General features: G+C 38.8%; 1 protein-coding gene across 3 annotated transcripts in view; it reads right to left on the bottom strand.

Annotated features, from left to right (window-relative positions):
* The window catches only part of LOC133835612 (discoidin domain-containing receptor 2), a 159696-nt gene that overhangs the window by 61913 nt on the left and 78266 nt on the right, over window positions 1-19517 (bottom strand). Inside the window, exons 5-12 of one of the 3 annotated variants that reach the window (XM_062265628.1) lie at window positions 19012-19159; window positions 18168-18347; window positions 17269-17402; window positions 12234-12441; window positions 6196-6354; window positions 5508-5752; window positions 5026-5173; window positions 233-761 (exon numbers count right to left, since the gene is read on the bottom strand). In XM_062265628.1, coding sequence (XP_062121612.1) covers window positions 233-761; window positions 5026-5173; window positions 5508-5752; window positions 6196-6354; window positions 12234-12441; window positions 17269-17402; window positions 18168-18347; window positions 19012-19159 — 1751 coding nt within the window. Of the gene's footprint in view, window positions 1-232; window positions 762-3724; window positions 3921-5025; window positions 5174-5507; window positions 5753-6195; window positions 6355-12233; window positions 12442-17268; window positions 17403-18167; window positions 18348-19011; window positions 19160-19517 lie in introns of those variants that run through there. The other 2 variants (XM_062265639.1, XM_062265646.1) reach the window with 2 other exon arrangements.

Here is a 19517-nt window from a genome sequence, read left to right as displayed (position 1 = left end):
ATTAAGACAAGTACTACACTGTGAAGAGCTCTCGAATGCGGCTGCAGCTGTTTCAGCCAGGGAATAGTAGACCGCAGCTCGCAGTCCGTGTAGTCTGCAAGCCGAAATGCAGCTCATTTTTGTGTGTGTTTTGCCACGAATTTGAGTTTCATTTTCGCAACAGGCCTTGCAGCGCACAGACACAGATACAGATACACAGATACAGCTAGAAATAGGGCTGGGGGATACTTACTTCAGCACATTTGTTTCGCACAAATGCAGTTCACCAAATACGCCGGTGCCCAACTTCTCGACAATGACGAGGGACTGGCGCGGAAACTCCTGCACTTGGCAATTGGCCTGCTCCTCGTTGATGTCGGCGAAATTAGCGCTCATATCCAAATTGTAATGATGCGGTTTGCCGCCCGTTGGCGTGGGCGTGGTCGCTGCCGTGTTCGAGGAGCTCAAACTCAACGAGCCGCTGCTCTGTGAGCCCGCCGGCCCCATCACTGGCTTGCTGCAAATTGGTGTTGCTGCGTAATATTTCTCTGGTGGCGGTGGCACTGGCGGTGGCAGTGGCAGTGGTGCAACTGCTGCTGCAGCTGCCGATGCCGCAACAACTGGAACTGGAACTGCACCAACTCCACCCACTCCACCACCAACTCCAACTCCGACGATGGATGCATTAAGCGAACTGCGGGCGGTGCCAGAGCCAGAGGCATTCGGTAGCAGCTGCTGCATGTGAGGCACCGCATAGTCCTGGCAAACAATGTCCGGCACATCTGTGAGCGAGAAGCGATAGAGAAACAGAAACAGAATCAGAAACAGAAACAAAGTGAGGGAATGTGGATGAGGCGGGAGGGGGTTTCCAGTTCAGAGAGTGTTAATTTTTGACCATAAAACTGAGCTGCCAAAACAATAAACTTTTAAGCGCCATTTTACGTGCCAGCCAAAAGTTTTTGCGCCGGCAAACGAATTATACAAAAAGATGCCACAAAATTTTACGGATATACAAGTGAAATTTACACTCGACTACACAAGTCGTAAAGTTGTTAGTAAGAAACTGTTAGCAATTAAAACAATGAAACATCTTTCTTTCGCTCCCCCTTCAGGGCATTGCGTAATAATCTTGCTTAACACTAAATACAAAAATATAAAATAGGAAAAGGATTTTTATGGCTCGACTTTATAGTATTTTAAGCACAATTCTGCTATATATATGTATTTGAGTTTCTGGTTTTATCTTCCTATACAAATATTTTAAAGAATAAAAAAATATGTTTTATAGTATTTAAACACACTAAAACTATTTTTATTTTTTGTTCACTATTGTTATTCTATTTCTTTTTAAAATACCTTTAAATTTAAGATAAAATATTTAGAACATTATTTTAATAGCTCTGTTTTGTTGCTATAACAATTTTCCAGCTGCTTTGAAATATTTTCGTAGTCTTACTTCTTTTTTTTTAACCTTTTGCATGTGGGAAATGTAAAGTGCATATTTTGCATAAAGTGTGACCAGGTCTGTTTCATGTAATACCATCTCACTTGTGCGAACTGGACTTTGTTCTTTTGTCTCTCGCTTTCATTTGTCTTGTCCAGGACTTTTGTTGCCTTCAACTTCAAACTTTTCCCATTTAGTCAACTCTCATTGCAGTAGAGAGGAGGAGACTAAATGTTGGGAAAACAGAACCCCGGGCAAGACAAAATGGCGTGTGGCAAAAAACTAAATGAAATTAATTGCAACTTGGCGATGCTGTTGTCTCGTTCCCACTTGGGCTTGCAGACGGACAAGTTTTAATTTTATTGTTGTTGTAATAACATTATTTAGTTTGTGTGAGTGTGCGAGTGTGTGTGTGTGTGTGTATGTGTGTGGGGCTCATTGTCTGTCTATTCTCCTTGTGGGCCTCTGTCTTGACTGTCATTTTTGCATTCGTAGTGCCAAAAAGTAGTGAAAACATAAAATAACAGACAGTGCAAAAGAGACAGACATATGCAGCGACAGACAGACAGATCGAGGGAGAGAGAGAGAGAGAGAGATACAGACAACGAGAGACAGACAATTCAACGTTAATGACAAAACTTTTCGACGACTCTGTGAAATTCGTATGCAAGTTGTCTGTATATGCATTTGCATGTGTGCGTGTATGTGTGTGTGTAAGTATAGTGTATAGTATGTACACTATGTAAGTATAAATATGTATTTGAGCAATCAGTGTCTCAGTTTTGAAGTTGCCCTGAAGTTTTGTGGCCTTACGTTTTCAACTTGAGATTGCAGAAATGTTGAATGCGCTACTCCAATTAAAGCATTCACGAATTGTGCGGCCAAATGTGACATTGGATTTTAAGAGAAATATAATCTATGCCGCTTAACAAAATTTTAGTAAAATCGAATAAAATAAATGTAACTACATATATTTATTTATGTAAATATGTTTGTAAGTTCCCTGTAAGAAAACATAGTTTATGAAATTTTACTGTGCTGGGCTGTGTTTTTTAACATTCAGACTCCAACCAACTTAAATCATACGGAGAATATAAAAGAATTTAGCTAGAGGAATAACATCTGTATACAATATAGTTAAATAGATTATATTAGTTTCTCTTTAATTTAAATTGAAATAAAAAAAAATATGTATTTATTCGGGGAGAAGTTAAAGATTTCCATTTACACAAAAATAATCATGGATTAGGTGCATACTTAAATATAATGTCGATACAATATAAAGCTACCCTTTTCTACCCTTTTTAGAAATTTTGTAAAAAATAAAGTAAATAAGCGAACTGAAATGTATAATTTGTTCTTTTTTTTCTGAATAATTCTGAGTAGCTCAAGGTACTTTTTGATTTGCTTGGCGATAGTTAAAACTAATCATGTATTTTAAATTTTTGCATAATAAAAAATGCTCATCAAAAAACCAACAAAATATTATATTGATTGTAATAATTAAAATTGTTATTATGGAGCTGGTTCTCTTTAGTATAATTCTATAATAATTTTCATATGTTCACTTTCCCATAACTCCTTTACAGCTTTGTGTTCTTTAAGTATACCCATTTCTTGCTAGTTTAGCTACCCTTGAGTTCACTTTCATTGCACTATATAGTTGCGGCGATTACTCAGAACTATGGGTGCTATTGGACTGTCTCATGCATAGCTGGGAAAATTGCGACCTGCTTTTAAACGAGTTTCGTTCTTCGTCTTCGGCTTATTGCCATGTTTATTTGCATGCAATGTTATTAAGTGAGAAGTTTTTCGCAGGCATTGCAGTCAGTCAAGGAGGTAGGAGGATGGAGGGAGATTCGCTTCAGCATTGGCAGTGCAAATTGGCAGTTGACTTCAAAAATGGGATTTAATTTGAGTGTGGAGTGTGTGTTGTGACTGGAGAGTGGAGATTGGAGAGTGGCAGTCAGGTTTTGTGTGGCGTGGCAGAAGTTTTGCAGCCAGACCAAACGAAGTTTCAAGCACTCAATTTGAAGCGTGCGGTACGCGCGAGACTGTGACGAGTGACTGCGAATGAAACTGGTACTGGAGGAGTTCCATGGCCAAAGTTATAATTTATTTGAGCTAAATTAAATTATTATAGCAACGGACGGACAGACAAAGAGAGGAACAGCGGGTGGATTGGACTGGCGAAGAATCAAAATGTTGAGGGAGGGGAAAACGATGACAAATATTTGCTGCCCAGTTATAAAATGCACCCAAAGGCAACATCAGAAAACTTTTTGCCAAATGACTCGAGCGCATGAAAGGCGTGCCATAAACGCTCATGATGACAATCACAATGACGACAATAATGATGATGATAATGATGATGAAGACGAAGACGAGGATGATGACGACGATGACGATGGGCTAGGAATGTGTGCAAACAATGTGCTTGTCCTGCATGTTGTCGATTTTATGCGCTTCACTTTGCTTGGTCTCAGTCTTCTACACACTAAACACAGAGAAAGAGACAGAGACAACGACAGAGACAGAGTCAGACACAACGACAGAGACAGAGATGAAGCGAAAGAATGAGATAAAGGCAAGCAAAAAATGTGTAGCATGCCTTTAGGCGGCAAGCAGAAGACATTAGAATTCATTACAAATTACGTAGCTAAGCTCGTAACCCTTAACCAAGAGTCCAAGGGTCCATGTTCCATGCTCTGTGCTACATGCTACATGCTCCATGCTCCATGTTCCATGTGGCAATTAAACACTGCACATGTTACTCGAGCAATACATGAAACGAAAACCCTTGCGAGGAGAGTCCAACATTTAGTTACTCTGCTTGTCTGCAGCTAGAAGATAAGTTGGTTAATCTGCAACATTGTGTGGCTGTTAAGCAGCTTAAATTCGATTTTCAACTAATGTATAAGTTTGCTTTTCGATAATTGCTCTAGTTAAGCAGTAAACTAGCTTGATAGAAGCACAATTCACTGGACTTATTTGAATAGTTTATCTATATTACGTATACGTTGCGTATGCGTTATGTGTTGAACTAATAAATGGACTATAGAAACTGATACTTCGCATCTGCCGTTGCATAACGCATCACGTTGTTGGCATACTCGCTCAGCTCTGTCGGTCTTTGCTGACTAAGCAATTCAAAATTATGTCCTGCGGCGCGAACAACGCGCGCAGTTTCTTTTTTGGCCCCTCCGCTTTTTTTTTTTTTTTTTTGGCTTGCTGCTGCACCGCTGGCAAAGCGTCCATCAGACTGCGCTGCACTGGACTCGACTCGACTGGACTTTCATGTTGTGCGCTAAATTAAGCATTGCGTCGTACTCGCATTTCTCCTTTTTGTTTTTTTGTGTGCTGTAGAAACATTTGCATGTCCTGTCACAGCCAGGACGCAAAACATCAAACTCATCAGGAACGACACCAGCAGCTGCAGCAGCAGCGGGAACTGGAGCTGGAGACGTGGTTGAAGCAGCAGGAGCTGATGCTTGAATCATGCTGTGAGCACTGTTTATGGCCCCCAGCAACAACAACTACAACTACAATAACAGATTCTCCTCACTTTACTCCTTCTCTCTCTCTCTTCTGCGTGAACTCACCTGTGTAGTCCGGAGTTACATGCTGACGCTGCAGGTCATTCATGGAACAGGCACTGGCTGCGCTCGTGTACATGTTAACGTTGAAGGGCTCGTGGTAGAGACTGTTCTTGTCAATGGACGACTCATTGTCATCCATTGTTGTGACCACCTGAGGGCGAAAAGGTGACAAAAATGTGTTAACAAAAAATTGACGCCTAGTTTTTTGCCAGCATTGCCATTGCAACTGCAACTACAGCAACGGAGAACACAACACTACAGTTTTTAATCATGATTTCTGCATATGGAGCCGGGCACTGCGGAAAAGCCTTTGTGCGTTAGTGGTAGCTAGTTTTTCTCTCCATTTTTTTTTTTTGTGGGGTGAACTGACATGTATTTTGGGTGGCGACCATTGATCGGTGAGTGACCCACAGTTTATGTAGTTTTCATGTCAACCGGTTAGTGGCCCCAAAAAAAAAAAACAAAAAATGTGTAGCACTTGGTACCTTCAAGATTCCATTGGCAGGGCCATTGCCATTGAGTCGCTTATCAATGCCGCCGAGGGTGTCCGGATTGAAGTTGTGCTGAAATGCATCCAGCACATGGCCACGTCCGCGTGCGCGCTTATTGCGTGCTATTATCACGAGGATAATGGCAACCAGAAGCATGATAATCGTTGCCAGCGTTGTGATTATGGCGCCAACGAAATTTACTTCCTCTTCCGGATGGTCAATGGGTTTTGGAGAGATAACTGCAAAGTGAAAACAGAGAAAGAGAATAGATAAAGAGAGTGAGAGATAGAGCTACGAACTGACAGCAACTAAACAACTGATGCTGATGCTGTGGAAAAGAAGGAAAGCTAAGTAATTAATGAAAAACTTTTGCACTTTTTCAGCATTTTCTTCTGGTATAAGCTGGGCGCTTATTGTTTTGCCGGCAACACTCTATTGTGTTGTTAACTCATTGTTAATGATAGCAATGAAGTAATTAAAAAAAAACCCACTCACAGACTACAAATTAGTAAGATCCTGATTGAAGACTTATTGTTGTTGTGTTTAAATTAAAAACTAAAAATAACTCTGCATTCCAAATGCGGTAAATATTTAAGGCCATGGCGCCCACTCTCGATGCTAATTAAGCTGGGAGTTTTTGCTGTTGTGGGTGGGCAATTCATCAATCCATTCATCGACTCACCTTGCTTGGTCTGCTGACTTCGCTCCACGCCTCCGTTGCCAACAGTTCGGCCCACTTCATCGCGCTGCAACGGATATTCCGATGTGTTTGGCACGGAAACCCCATTCGAGGGCGGCACATTGAGCAGCTCCTCATCTGTGAAATTGCCTACGACGGGAACTGCAAAAGGAGCGAGAGACCGAGAAACTAGGTTAGCACTGGAAAAAAGAAGGCAGTAAAAAGTGTAGTAAAGTGCAGCATAGCTAGGCAACAACAAGAAGACTGAGGGGGGATTGGATGACAGCTGCCCGTCTTGATAAACCAGCCAAGCTAATGGCTCTCACATAGAGCAATTAGCAGAGAACGAGAGAGAATCGCGATTATTATGATAAATGAGCTGTTGCTGTTGCCGTTGCCGCTGCTGCTTCAGTTAATGTCAACGCTGATGGAGGAGGAACGCCCAGTTGAGTGCCAATTAGTGTTGCATACTTTTAGGTGTCGCCTCGCCCACAAAACAACAACTACAACAACAAGAACATGAGCTCAACTAGTATGGGCGCGTTGAAGCGTGTGCGTTGTTGACCTTTCACAGCCAGACAATAAACAGAAGCGCTGCAAATGCCATCATCCATCGCAGACAGTCGTCGATAACAAAACTGCCGATCCCCTCGCTTTTCGCATTTTGCTTTTTTTGCTTTTGGTTTTCCTTGTTTACCCAGCGGACTGGACGGGTAACTTTGTTTTGTTAGCTCATAGAGAATGGTTTGGTCCTGGTTATCCTGGTTGGCAGCACAAATTTCCAAATGCATTTCCGCCTCGAGCGTTTGTTGAACTTCTCGTTTGCTCGCTCGCTTGATATTTAAAAACAAAAACAGGGAAAAAACTGACGAGAACATTTTGCAGAAAATTTCGAAAAACAGCTGAAAAACCGTTGAGGGAAATGCAAATTTTTACAGCTCTTGGCATTGATTTTGAACTTGTTGTGCTGCTCCTGTTGTTGTTGCTGTTCTTGTTGTTGTTGTTGTTATTGTTGTTGTTACCGCCGCGTGTCGTCTATTTTCTTTGGCGTCAACTTTTTTGTTGGCACACAAAAGTTTTTTGTTTACTTTCGTGTGTTTGAATTTGCCATGCAAATAGCAACGGCAACAACGACAACAACATTTTCGCCATTCTGTCGTTTGGTTTGCCTCGCTTCTGGGTGTTGCTTGTGGCATAGAAGTTGGTCCGCCGCATCCAAAAGTAGCACTGTGAATTGGGACTGCGACGGCGACGGCAACAGCGACGGCGACTGCGACTTCACTCCCCCGTAAAAAGTCGCGTCATATGCTCCCCTGGAACACAACTAAACCAAATCTAAATGGAGAGTAGGAAAACGGAACCTCGAATATGCTAATTTGTTACGCTGGCTGAGAGAGAGACAAAATGTTAATGGCACCACTTGATGTCTAGCATATGGAGTGGGGGTTTGGCATTTGGAGAGTCGCTCTGAGATTGGCAATTGACACATGGATCGATGTGACAGCTGTATCTAAAGGATTTCCTAAGAAATTCGCATTGAGCATGGGATAATGTGTATTCAGGGAGTTGAAAAATGTATTAAAGTTGTTTCTATCTAAATTAGTTTGACATATCAATATTAATGTGGTTATTGCCTGGGAAAAAAATCAAAAGAAATTTGTTTGGGATTAAAATAAGAAAGAAAGCTACAGTAGACTGTGAGATAACTGTTACCCATTTTCATTAAAGGCAAAACAATGCTGTATTATTCATAAAATATACAAAAGTAATATACTAAAAAATACTGAAATATATAATTCGCTATATATATATATATATTTAAAATATACCAATATCCACCGAATACCATATTTGTATACCGATATACTATCACTTTCAAAATATACCATAGAGTTAAAATATACCAGATTGTCAGCCAAAGCAACTGAGACCTGGATGTAGCGGTCGTTGATTTCTATGACAATTGTTTCCTAATAATAATGATGTAAAAAAGTCAGCTTGGCGAAAGTAAGGTAAAGTATTTCACTTTACACCAAAGCTATTTAAAATAATAAAAGGGCAGAAAATACTTTAATTCCGGTGCTTAAATAAATATTTGTAAGTAGCTTAAAGTAATTCGATTTGCTTTGGTGATTTCAATGGCATGACTTCAACTGTAAGTGAGTTATGTTTAATTTCCAGCTGAGTAAATCGATTTTAACTTACGATGATTGTACAAGAATATGAATGTGTTTACTGCCAGCTTTATCTTAATCAGTTGCAATGCACGTGACCTCCATTAAGTTCTCATTGTTTGTCTGAAGTTTGCTTTCTTTTTTTCTGTGTTTGCTTCTCTGTGAAATCATTGATTGCATTATGCACTCGGCACTTTAATGCTTTCAATATCAATGCACTTTGGCTGGCACTTGAACTGAACTGAACCATTAAGCAAATTACGATGCGAATTCCGAATTCGGAATTTCAAAATGCGAAATGCGAAATGACGCACATTGTTGCAATTTGCAATCTGCCTTAACTAAGAGTGGTGAGAGGTGAAGGGGGAGGGGTGAAAAGGAGAGGAGAGGTGAGTAAGTAGTGTAGGAGGAGCTCAAGGCCAGAAGCACACTTCAATGGTGCAACAAATCAACTGCATCATATGCTCTGCATATGATGATGCAATTTCATGTAGCATCAACTGCGCATTACCATTCAGCATTCAACATCCAGCACCCAACATCCAACATCCAGCAATCCCACTCTCTGTTTATCCCTCATCCCTAGACACACACACACACACACACACACATAAACATTCCATATAAAAGCACTCTCAGATCTCGAATGGGAATACAAAACGATTTTCAATTAGAAAGGATTAAGCGAGGGAAATTGCTGAAGGATTTAAAGCGCAGCAAAGTTATTGAAATGAATTTGAATACTTGGCTGGCTCACTGACGGACTAGTTGAATAGAATGCATCGAAATCCAAATGGGGGGATAGAAACATGCAAAAATATATTGCAATGTTATTGATTTATAAAGCAAAGCACTTGCCAAGCTTAAATACGCTTCGGGCAAAAAGAAGAAATGCAGGAATAAAAAAGAGAAGCAAATCTGTAAGCAAAAAGAACTAAGACACATCCAATGGCAAATGGCAACAAAAGAGAATCGCAAATGAGGCAAGTCGATGATTGAATTCCCTTTTTCACAAAACTGCAACAAGAATAAATCCCAAACTAGCTGATTGAACTTTTCTTTTATTTTCTTAAAAAAAAAGGTTGCAGTGTTCGATCTTTTTGACAATAAGATTCTTAGCTGGCATTTATAATTTATATAATGGCGATTTCGTTGCAGTTTTTTAAGGACTCGAGTCGCAGGGTTAAATCCCATCGAATGTGTAGGGCATTCCGTGTTGCAAGTACTATAAAGTGACGCTTTATTATGCAACGTGTAAAACGAGGAAGCTGGAGACAGGAAAGCACGATGTTGCCGATGTTACCCATTGCCATTCCCCAGATATCTATCTCTGGCTCTCACTCTCGTTTCTCCCGCTCGCTCTCTCGAAGGGTAACCCTGAGGTTCTTCTTGGTTCTCGACTGGTTGCGCTCTGTGCTCATTGAGTTGCAAATTTCAAATGCACAAAAGTAATGCAACTCATTTAATTTTCACAATATCCTTGTGCTTTGCTGTTGCTGCTGCTACTACTGGTTGTAGTGAAGCATATGCCATGGCTGCTGTTTCCTTTCCCTAACATACTACAACTACGTACCCCACTTTTTCTGCGAGTGTGTGAGTGTGTGTGCTTCCGTTTCCCATACTTGTTACAATGCCTCCTCTCAGTGCCTTTCCCCGCTGTCTCGCTTTGTATCACTCTATGCACAATTGCACACAGCACAGAATATAGAGAAACAAAGCAGCTCCCCAGTTGCTTCCCCGAGCTGCTTTGCTTGCGATGTGAGTTAAGTAAAAATTGGTTCATAGTCTGACTCTCACTTGGTAATATATTTTGCACCATCGACACACACACACGCACACACATACATCCAAGAACACACACACATGCAGCAGCATCGAGCCCAGTTGAGAGTCGACGAGACGAGTTCAGTTGAGTCGAGCCGTTTGCCAAGGGTTTTAATGAAATGCGCAACGAATTTTTAGTGTCAGTGGAATTTTCAATTGCTCAAAGCTGTTGTTTTTGCATTTGTATTTGTATTTGCTCTTGTTGTTGCTGCTGCTGTTGCTGTTGCTGCTGCTGTTGCTGCTGTTGTGGCAGTTGCAGTTGCAGTTTATGTTTGCTGAGCCGCTGCCGTTAGGCGCACTGAGCTTTAGAGTTTTGCAGTTTTGTAGTTTGCTTGGCTAAATTATGTTTACTGTTTGGGTTATTCGTTTTACTTCAAACGACTCGTATGAGTATTTAACAGACTGCAGAAAATTCTCTTCTACCCAGTTCGAGTTGCAGTAAAATGAAAATTAAACAGTTGAACACAGGTAAATAAAGGTTTCACCTCTCTTCTTCTCTTCTATGTTTTTACTGCTGAAAACATAAAAGGTTAGACCTCAAAATAGTTGAGAGCAGAAAAGTGCCACAAATGCACAGATGTTTAAAATATTATTTGCCAAGCAGTATTTTCTTTCGATTTTGTGTTAGATGTTAGATGAAATTGGTTGCAAGCAAGAAATGTGTTTGCAGTAAGCAAAATACAAGAAGACATCAAATATTTAACTAATTTAAGTTTGCTCGAACTTTGCTTTTTTGCACAGCAAACAAATACCTTATGCTAACATCTAAATTTATTCAAAATAAATACTGTTGAAAAATAAATGTATGCAATGCTTTGAATAATTAATATTTCAAGCTGAATAAGAATTTTGAATCTATGTCTTCCTATATTTTTTCTAGCGAAAAAGAAAAATAAATTATTATTGAATTAAGAATTGGAATCTTTATTATTATAACTTTGCTTTAAAAATAATGATTTAATTTAATCAAAAAAATGTAATTAATTGATTATTGAATGTTAAGTTGAAATCTACTCTCTCTTCATTTAATAATGCAAATTTATTTGGTCTAAATAATTATGATGTTAAATGAGAATCTTTTCTCTTTCTATTCTTAAGATATCATTACAAATTAACTAATTTTTCAATCAATCTTATTGAGTGTTAAGTTAGAATCTTCTCTTCATCTCTTCTTGAATCTGTAAAAATTGGAATTTCAATATTTCCTTTTTTTGTATATTGTAATTAACGCTTTATTCTAAGTAATTAACCATGTACTATATATGTACATATGTGTAATATAATATGTATAACTTATTTTATAGATTTAGATTTATACTAACATTCTAACTACTATTTGTATGTATTCTTATAACAACTCAAAATAATACTAACAAACTTCTTCAAAACTATATACATATGTTATTTTTAAACTTAAAATACAATACTACCACTAATACAACACATGGCTACTTAACTCCAAAATGTATTTGTTCGCTCCTCAGTTACTAATAATATAGCACTCAAAATAGCTGCTTGCTGATTGTGTAACCTGTGCGCTTTATCGCTGCATTAAATGCGGTAACAACTCAGCACAAGCGGGCATAAAAAATTAATTTAAACTAAAAAACAACAGGGGCACATCAACTGTGAGAATTTCCCTTACAGCGCCACACACTGTCTCTCTCATATAGTTGACAACGAATGTATTCACATTTATTGCAAGTGGGGCAGCAGGTGGCCGCCGTCAAGAAGGAAGAAACCGAGCGAGCAGCAAGCAGCGAGTTAACCCTTTTCCTTTTCCTCTTCATTTTATTTTTTATTTTGTATCTTTGTGTTTTACTCTTTTTTGCTCTCTTGCAACTTTTACCTTTTGCGTGTTCGTGCTACATTTTTTAATAAAATAATTTTTGCAGTGTGTGAGTGTGAGTGTTTGGCCCAGCGGGCGTTGCAGTGTCAGTTGGAAATGTAGTTGGAGGCTGCAGCTGGGAGTGAGACTTTTTGAGTCGGAATCGGAGTTTGTGTCTCTGTGCTCTGTGCTGCTTCGCTCTCTGTCTCGCTTACCTGATATAAATGTAATCTCGCTGAGCATCATCCAGCGTGCGGCGAAATATAAATGCAACTGCAGATAACGCCCCAGGCGATGATGTAATTTGATTGTCACGTCGCGTGCATGATCCAGCACCTGGTCTGGCATATAGGAGAACTGCACTGGCTCCCCGTTGAACTGTCGTCCGCCAATGCTGAAGAAAACTTTGGCGTGCACAAACACCTGAAAGAGAGAAGCACAAGCACAAGCAAAAGCAGAGAAGAAGATGAGTAACAGTTACTGGACAATCCCCAAGCCCCAAGCCCCATCGCAAGAGCAAGAGTGTGTGACTGCGAACATGTTTATGTATCTGTGAGTGGCATAATAATTAAAGTAATCACATTTATTTTGTTTTTTACGCGCGAATTGTATTCTCATATTTGTTACCGACTGCTGACAGTATTTCTTTTTTTGGTCAAGCGAGACGCGCCACGGAAGTCTCGAAATAATAAAAAAAGGGAATACGAGTAACGTACGCGAAAGAAAATAATGTAAATAAAATAAACATTTACTTTTGGTCACCCATTGGCTACACTTTGTATTTTATTTTTTTTTTTTTTCGGGGCCAGCCGGATGTGTAAGTGTTGTCTTTTTCATTTCCCCTTCGCCAATTGCTGAGCTGAGCATGGCTAATGAGTTGTTGTTGACTTGTTGACTTGTCGTCGCCTTTGGCCATTTGTTTTGGAGGTGTTGTGTGGACTTTGTATGTTATGTGGCTAAATGCATTGAATACCAATAGAAAATAGAAAATAGATAAACCTACTATGCTTGTTCTTTGCTAATAAAATAAACAATCGGACTTGCCTTAATATCTTTTTAACACGTGTTGCGAATAAAGACTTAGTATTCCGCTTTGTAAAGCTGCCTTTTAATTGTGAATCAATTTATTTAATCAAATATATTTTTGAGTAAGTTTAATCAACTTTAAAATAAATTGGCTTTAATTGTATTTAGGAATTTATATACATATATTTTTATGTGATTTTATATGATTAAGCTAATTTGAAATATCAACCAATTTTAAATATATTTTAGTTAATATAAATAAATGTTGTGGGTTCCATTCTATTTTAAAGAAGTACGAAAGCTACAGTCGAGAGCGCTTGGCTGTGAGATACCCCCTACCCTTTTTCCATATAACTATATTCTGATAATAATCCGAAAAAATACTAATACTCGTATGTCTTGAAAAATATAGACTTAGTATATCCATAGAGTACATAAAATACCTGATTTTTGGCCAAAGCAAAAGTGCGTCCGGCTTCAAAACTACGCTTGCAATTTGATTTTTTTTTAAAATCTATCTTTTTAGTCTCGGAGATCATGGTGTTCATATGAACGGACAAACAGACAGACATGACTAAAATACATTATCTGTTAATACAAATTGTTAAGGAAATCTAATGCAAATCCAATTTGCTTCTATTAACTTCTATTAAGAGTAACTTGCTTCAATCGAAATCGCTTATTTATTTTGATAATTGTGTTTGTGTTTGCGCTTTAATTGAAGTCGAATTTCTGTTTAATTATGATTTTACATAATTTGCCCGAAAGTTCTTAGCAATTAGTCTCTGGCTGAGAGTTGGAATAATGCGCGTTCGCCGAAAACTATACGCCAAGTATACAAGTTGGTCCTAATCCCACCTGTCAAACTGTGTCTTCAACAAACTTTCTCAGTCCAGCGGCAGCAGCAGCAGCAGCTGCATGCAACGGCGGAAGTCAGCCACTTATGGAGACAAACAATCTGAAGAGACTAAGCTCCCCACACTAATTAATAGGACCACACGTAGACAGACAGACACGGCGACGACCTCAGACCCCCACGACAATGTCTTAATCGGGGTTATAAATCTGGGCACGCATTTTAAAGAGTACACAAGGGGCAGCCCCAGAGGGGGTGGGGGGTAGGGGAGGGAAACTCATTAGAAATGCTAAAGACAAAGTCAAACAAGCAGACGCTAACCGACAACACAAGAGCTCAAGGGGCTTATCGAACATCTGACATGTAATGACTTGGGACTTGGACTTGGTGTTGGACTTCGTTTGGTGTTGGTGTTGATGTTGGTGGCGGAGCTGGAGCATCAACTGGGCAGACAGGTGCGGTAAAAGGTGCAGCAACCACACGCGTGTCATAATTAAAACGCAATTAGCATAATTTTAGGCTTATCAATGCATCACAAATGGCATTTTGAGTATTTATGGCACGACTCCAGTAAACTGTCCAGTGCGTTTCCCAGAGCAGTGCCCAGTGCCCCATTCCCCACTCTCGCTCGTTCCTCTTTCCGAAAAAAAGTCCACACTAAGTAATTTTATGACTTATGGGGCATTCGGAATGGCGCTGGCCAAAGCCAAATGGTAATGAAAAATCATAAAAATGAGAATTATAGCGAGTGCAAGACGACGACAAACAACGTAGCCAACCACGACGACGACGATGTCGACGACATCGTTGATGCTGTGTAAATTATGGCAACCCATAAACCGAGTGGTCACCAGGTACCACATCGTAGTAGATATCCACCCAACCCAAGCACAAGCCGAAGGCAAAGAGTCGAGTTCAGTTCACGTCGAAATGGCGGCAACAAATCAAAGCCCAAGAAAATTTGTGGTAATTGAAATTTTATGTGCCGTTTGAAGCTGCTGCCAATTGGGTCTGCTTACTTTGTGGTTAATTACGTCAGCGGAATTGCGGTGAAATGCTTAAGACGATCAGAAAAACTGCGCTATCTAGAGTGGCATCACTAACTGAATCGGAGAAGCTGCATATAAAACTGAGCGAGCAGCCAAAATTTATACAAAAAGCCACATCATAAATTGGTGAGTAAACTGGGGAAATGGAAAATCATCATGAAAACTACTCAGCCATCTAGGAAGCGATAAGAAAGAAGTAAACATAATTGTTGAGTCGATACAGGCGGCAGGTAAAGAAAGAGTTTGAACTGAGTAAAGTAACAAAAAGTAAAATAAAATGTATTTGAGAATATGTGGTATAACATAATTAAAAGCGACTTTATGAAAACAAGTAAGAAAGCTATAATCGAGTTTGGTCGTCCTCTATGCATTTTCAAAACTATACCAGTATATTAAAAAACATTAAAAATATTTGTAAATATACCAGACATCTCAAAAATATACTGAATATATTAGAAATATACCTATTATATTTAAACATAACATTTTCGTAAGATGTAATAATAAGATAATATATATTTTAAATTTACTAAAAATATACCTTAGGCTCTAGCTTCAATATAGCGCGTGCTGATCGAATTTTCACGTCTTGCAGAATGTAAGTAGACGTCGCATCAAACAGACATACAGACAGACAGAATGTAATATATATTTTTTGAAGACCAAAGTTATAGTACCCTTCCAACCTAATTGTAGCGGGTATAAATACTTAAAAACTTAATTCAAACAAATTAAAATCGAAATGACATTTTTCGTTATATTAATAATATTTATTTAGTTCAAAATATATTTGACATCACGGATTAGCTAAGTACAATATTATATAATGACCTAGATATTTATTACATATTTAGCTTCAATCCATTATGTTCACATAATACTTTTGTCGGCAATGTCGCTTAGATACATTCAATAAACGCAAAAACATGTCGAACTTATCACCAATTAAAAGCTACATATTAAATGCATAATTATGGCATTCTAATGGCTACAAATGCAGCCTGTTATCTGGCCTAAACGAAATCGAGATTAATTTGACACAAATTTGACAAGCAGGAACAGGAACATGTACAAATATGGTGAAGTGTAGTGAAGTTATCAAGAGATAAGATCAAACAGGGCGCATATAAAAAATTATTAAACTGTCGAACGATACTCGAGGCTGTCAGCGAATGAAATTTACAAGAGATTTATGACACAACCACAGAACAAGAAATGCAATCGAATTTTTCAATTGAACATGCATTTTGTGCATTCAAGCTTTAATTAAAGATAGTGCTGCTGCTGTACCTTTCAAATACGAGAAAACAATTTTAGAGTTGTTATCAGTCAACAGGCTCATAGCTATCTCAATCAACTAGTTAACACATTGCCGCAACAAATTTGGGTCAATGGACTTGAAAATAGTCTCTGCTCAGTTCAGTTGTGTTCTGTGTAGTTCTGTTCTTTTCCGTTTTATGACCAGATTATGAAAGGGAATAGGGAGTGCGTTCCCTTCTCGGGGTAAACAAAAAAAAAAAAAAGGAACACAGTGCCCAATCATTATATGATTGTTGTACTGCGCTGCGTTGCACATTGTTTACTTTCGATAAAGAGCTCGACGAGAAAGGAAATTGACTATATAATGGCATGCCATATATACTCACTCAGATCGCTCGCTCGACTTTAAGTACATACATTTTCAAGTGCCACCTGAGTCAGTTTCGTATCAATTGTGGTTTGTTTAGGTTCGATTTCGTATTTGGTTTGTTTATAAAATTCGTTCGTTGTCGTTGTTTTTTTTTTTTGGTTCGTTCATTCGTTCTCGTTTGAATTTATTTTATTACTGCTGCACTGTGGTTGTTGTGGTTGTCGGAACTGTTTAGCATTTATTTGCTCAGTTTGCCGCCGCCAGTTTGTCTGGCTTGTAGCTTGTCTGCGCAGCCGACGAACGGGGGAATGTTGCAGGGGTATGACTATGGGTATGCGGTATGGGGCATGAGGCATGAGGCATGGGAATGGGATTGGGTATGGGTATGGGAATGAGAATGGGAAACGTACCTCATGCAGGCTGTTGATTTTTACGATTTCCAAACAAAAAGGCGCAAACGCACATTGTTTATACTTCATTTTGCTCTGTTGTTATATTTTATTTTTAATGTAGCATTTTATCTGTCCACAAACCAACAGACAGACTGGCAGGCAGACAGACAGACAGACAGTATCGAGACGTATCCACCGCATTTCGAATATTGGCAATAAAAATGTGATGAAATGCAGTTGCACTCGTAGCTTGCAGTTGACAGCTATTCGGTTTATGTTATGAATTTATTGACTCACCTGAACATCTTTCGAGAACATGTTATTCGTGTGAATTATGACAGCGCTGAAGTTTCGCACAGTCTCAAACTCAAATGTTATTTCCACAGGTCTTCCAAGTAGAGTATCATTGCGCCAGCCAATCCATTCGTAGCCTGATGAAAAGATATTAGCGTAGTTGGATAAAGAATATTTTATTTTATTTCATTTAAAGAAAATATGATGAGAAATATTGGAATCAATAAATAAATATTGCTATATGTATTAATAACAATTTAAGTAATCTTTGCGTTCTTAGTTTATAATAACCTATTTTTATTTTGATGGGATAATTAGGAAAAATACGTTTCAAGAATTATATTACGAGCTTTATGGCTAACGACATTATTTAAATTTATATTAATTATGAAATATGTCTAAAACATGATTATATTTGTGTATTTGTTGCTTTTCTCAATTATTATTTTAACAAAATTAAATACAAAACTTCATTATTAACTTTCCCCGCTTTTAATATATTTTAACCAAATTCAGTATTCTCTGATCAACATTTTCAACTAATTAAACTTGATTTAATTTACACTAAAATCTTAAACGAAATATAAGGTTGCCACTGCTTTAAAGATCTCTTTTTTTCATTTGGCGGAAGCTCGTTAACTAGATTCCACTCACTGTGTACAAAACTAGACTGCATGTTGATTTACTCAAAGCACAAGTACTGACTGTAATCTCCATAAGATATGCTATCCAACTAGTCTTAGTCGAGGCTAAGCTCAATTTTATGTGACATTTATGTGCGGCAACAACTTGTAAAGCAGCACAAAACAACTGCAATGCAATGCTCTTTGGACTGAAATACTTTATGTGGCTAATAACGGCTTTTGATCTCGACCGTTTGTTGTTCGCATTCTGTTTTTTACCTTTACCAAAGCCATTGATGTCCATGCGAAAGTTATCCTTGCCACGCTGTCTGTCCACCAGTTGTCCAAGACCGTTGACAAAGCGATCGGCTTGTTCTTGGCCATCGTAGGTCTTATCGGACAGATCGATTTCCATGCCACGCTGAACACCTTTTGGAATGCTGTAGGCGACAATGCCCTCTGCAAAGAATGAGAGAAGTCAGTTAAACGAGTTAGTGAAAGGCAAAATGTGGCATATGTGTATCAACAGCACAATTTAATATGCTACTTAGGCGATTTGTGGCATCATATTTTATAGTTTTCTTACCACTCGCTACTCTTAATTATAATCCTAGTTTATGGTCGCTGACTCATATTCGAATTGCCTCGGAGAAGTGCGCGATAAATTCAACTAAAAGCTGCAAATTAAAGTCAAACCTCTAATAATAAAACAATGACAGAGACTAACGAACTTTTTGCTTGAGGACATAAATCCAAAAGAAAGTCATCAAGCGAAGACGGAAGTGCATGTTAACACAATAAATTTGTTACTCTTTTAAAGGGTTTCGACTTTTCACTTTGGTATATTTTTGAAAATTGAGGAAATTATTAATAATGCTTGGGATGTAGATAAGCTAATGCAGCAACATGAACTTATTTAACTTTTAAGAAATATTTGCCAGAGTATCACGTCTTCCATTAGTTTACAAATTGTTCAACTTTCCAGTTTGGCTGCAGCTAAAAGATACTTTAGCTGTTTGCCAGCCGCAGGCAACGAACAAGTGCGACCATCACGCTGGGTGTGGAGTGGGGGGAGAGGGAGAGAATGTTGGCTATAATTCACGACTATGCTTGGACCACTTACCTTCCCAGGCACAGCCAACGATCTCGGCGCGCAGGCAGACGGTGCGATCGTATTGGCTGTAGGGATAGATGCGCACCTTGGACGCAAAGATGCTGGGCTGCAAAACGTTCTCCACCTCGCTGTAGGTGTTTATATTGCCGGGAAGTATCTGCAACGAAGCAACGAATACGAAAATAAAACGTTATTAATGCACCAGCTGTGTGTGGGTGGGGGAATTTGAGTGTTCGTTGTTGTATTTTGTTTTGTATTTTGGCCGAAAAAACAAAAGCGTTCAAATTGATTTTCTTTGGCTTGCACACAATAAATCGATGGAACGGCAAAAGGGGTTCGGTTCGGTACGGTTCGGTATATTGCATCTTTACTCTGCTTCGACAGCGCTAGGGACAGCGAGAGAGAGAGAGAGAAAGACACCTACGCAATTCTCGTTTCTCGCCATAATTCGCACGTAAATTGTTCAGCCTAAAGATGTAGATACATTTTGTATCTGTTTGTGGCCCGCGGTTAAA

Source organism: Drosophila sulfurigaster, chromosome 2L (assembly GCF_023558435.1).
Source record: "Drosophila sulfurigaster albostrigata strain 15112-1811.04 chromosome 2L, ASM2355843v2, whole genome shotgun sequence".
NCBI classification, from domain to species: Eukaryota; Metazoa; Arthropoda; class Insecta; order Diptera; family Drosophilidae; genus Drosophila; species Drosophila sulfurigaster.
This window is presented reverse-complemented; position numbering and strand designations above follow the sequence as displayed.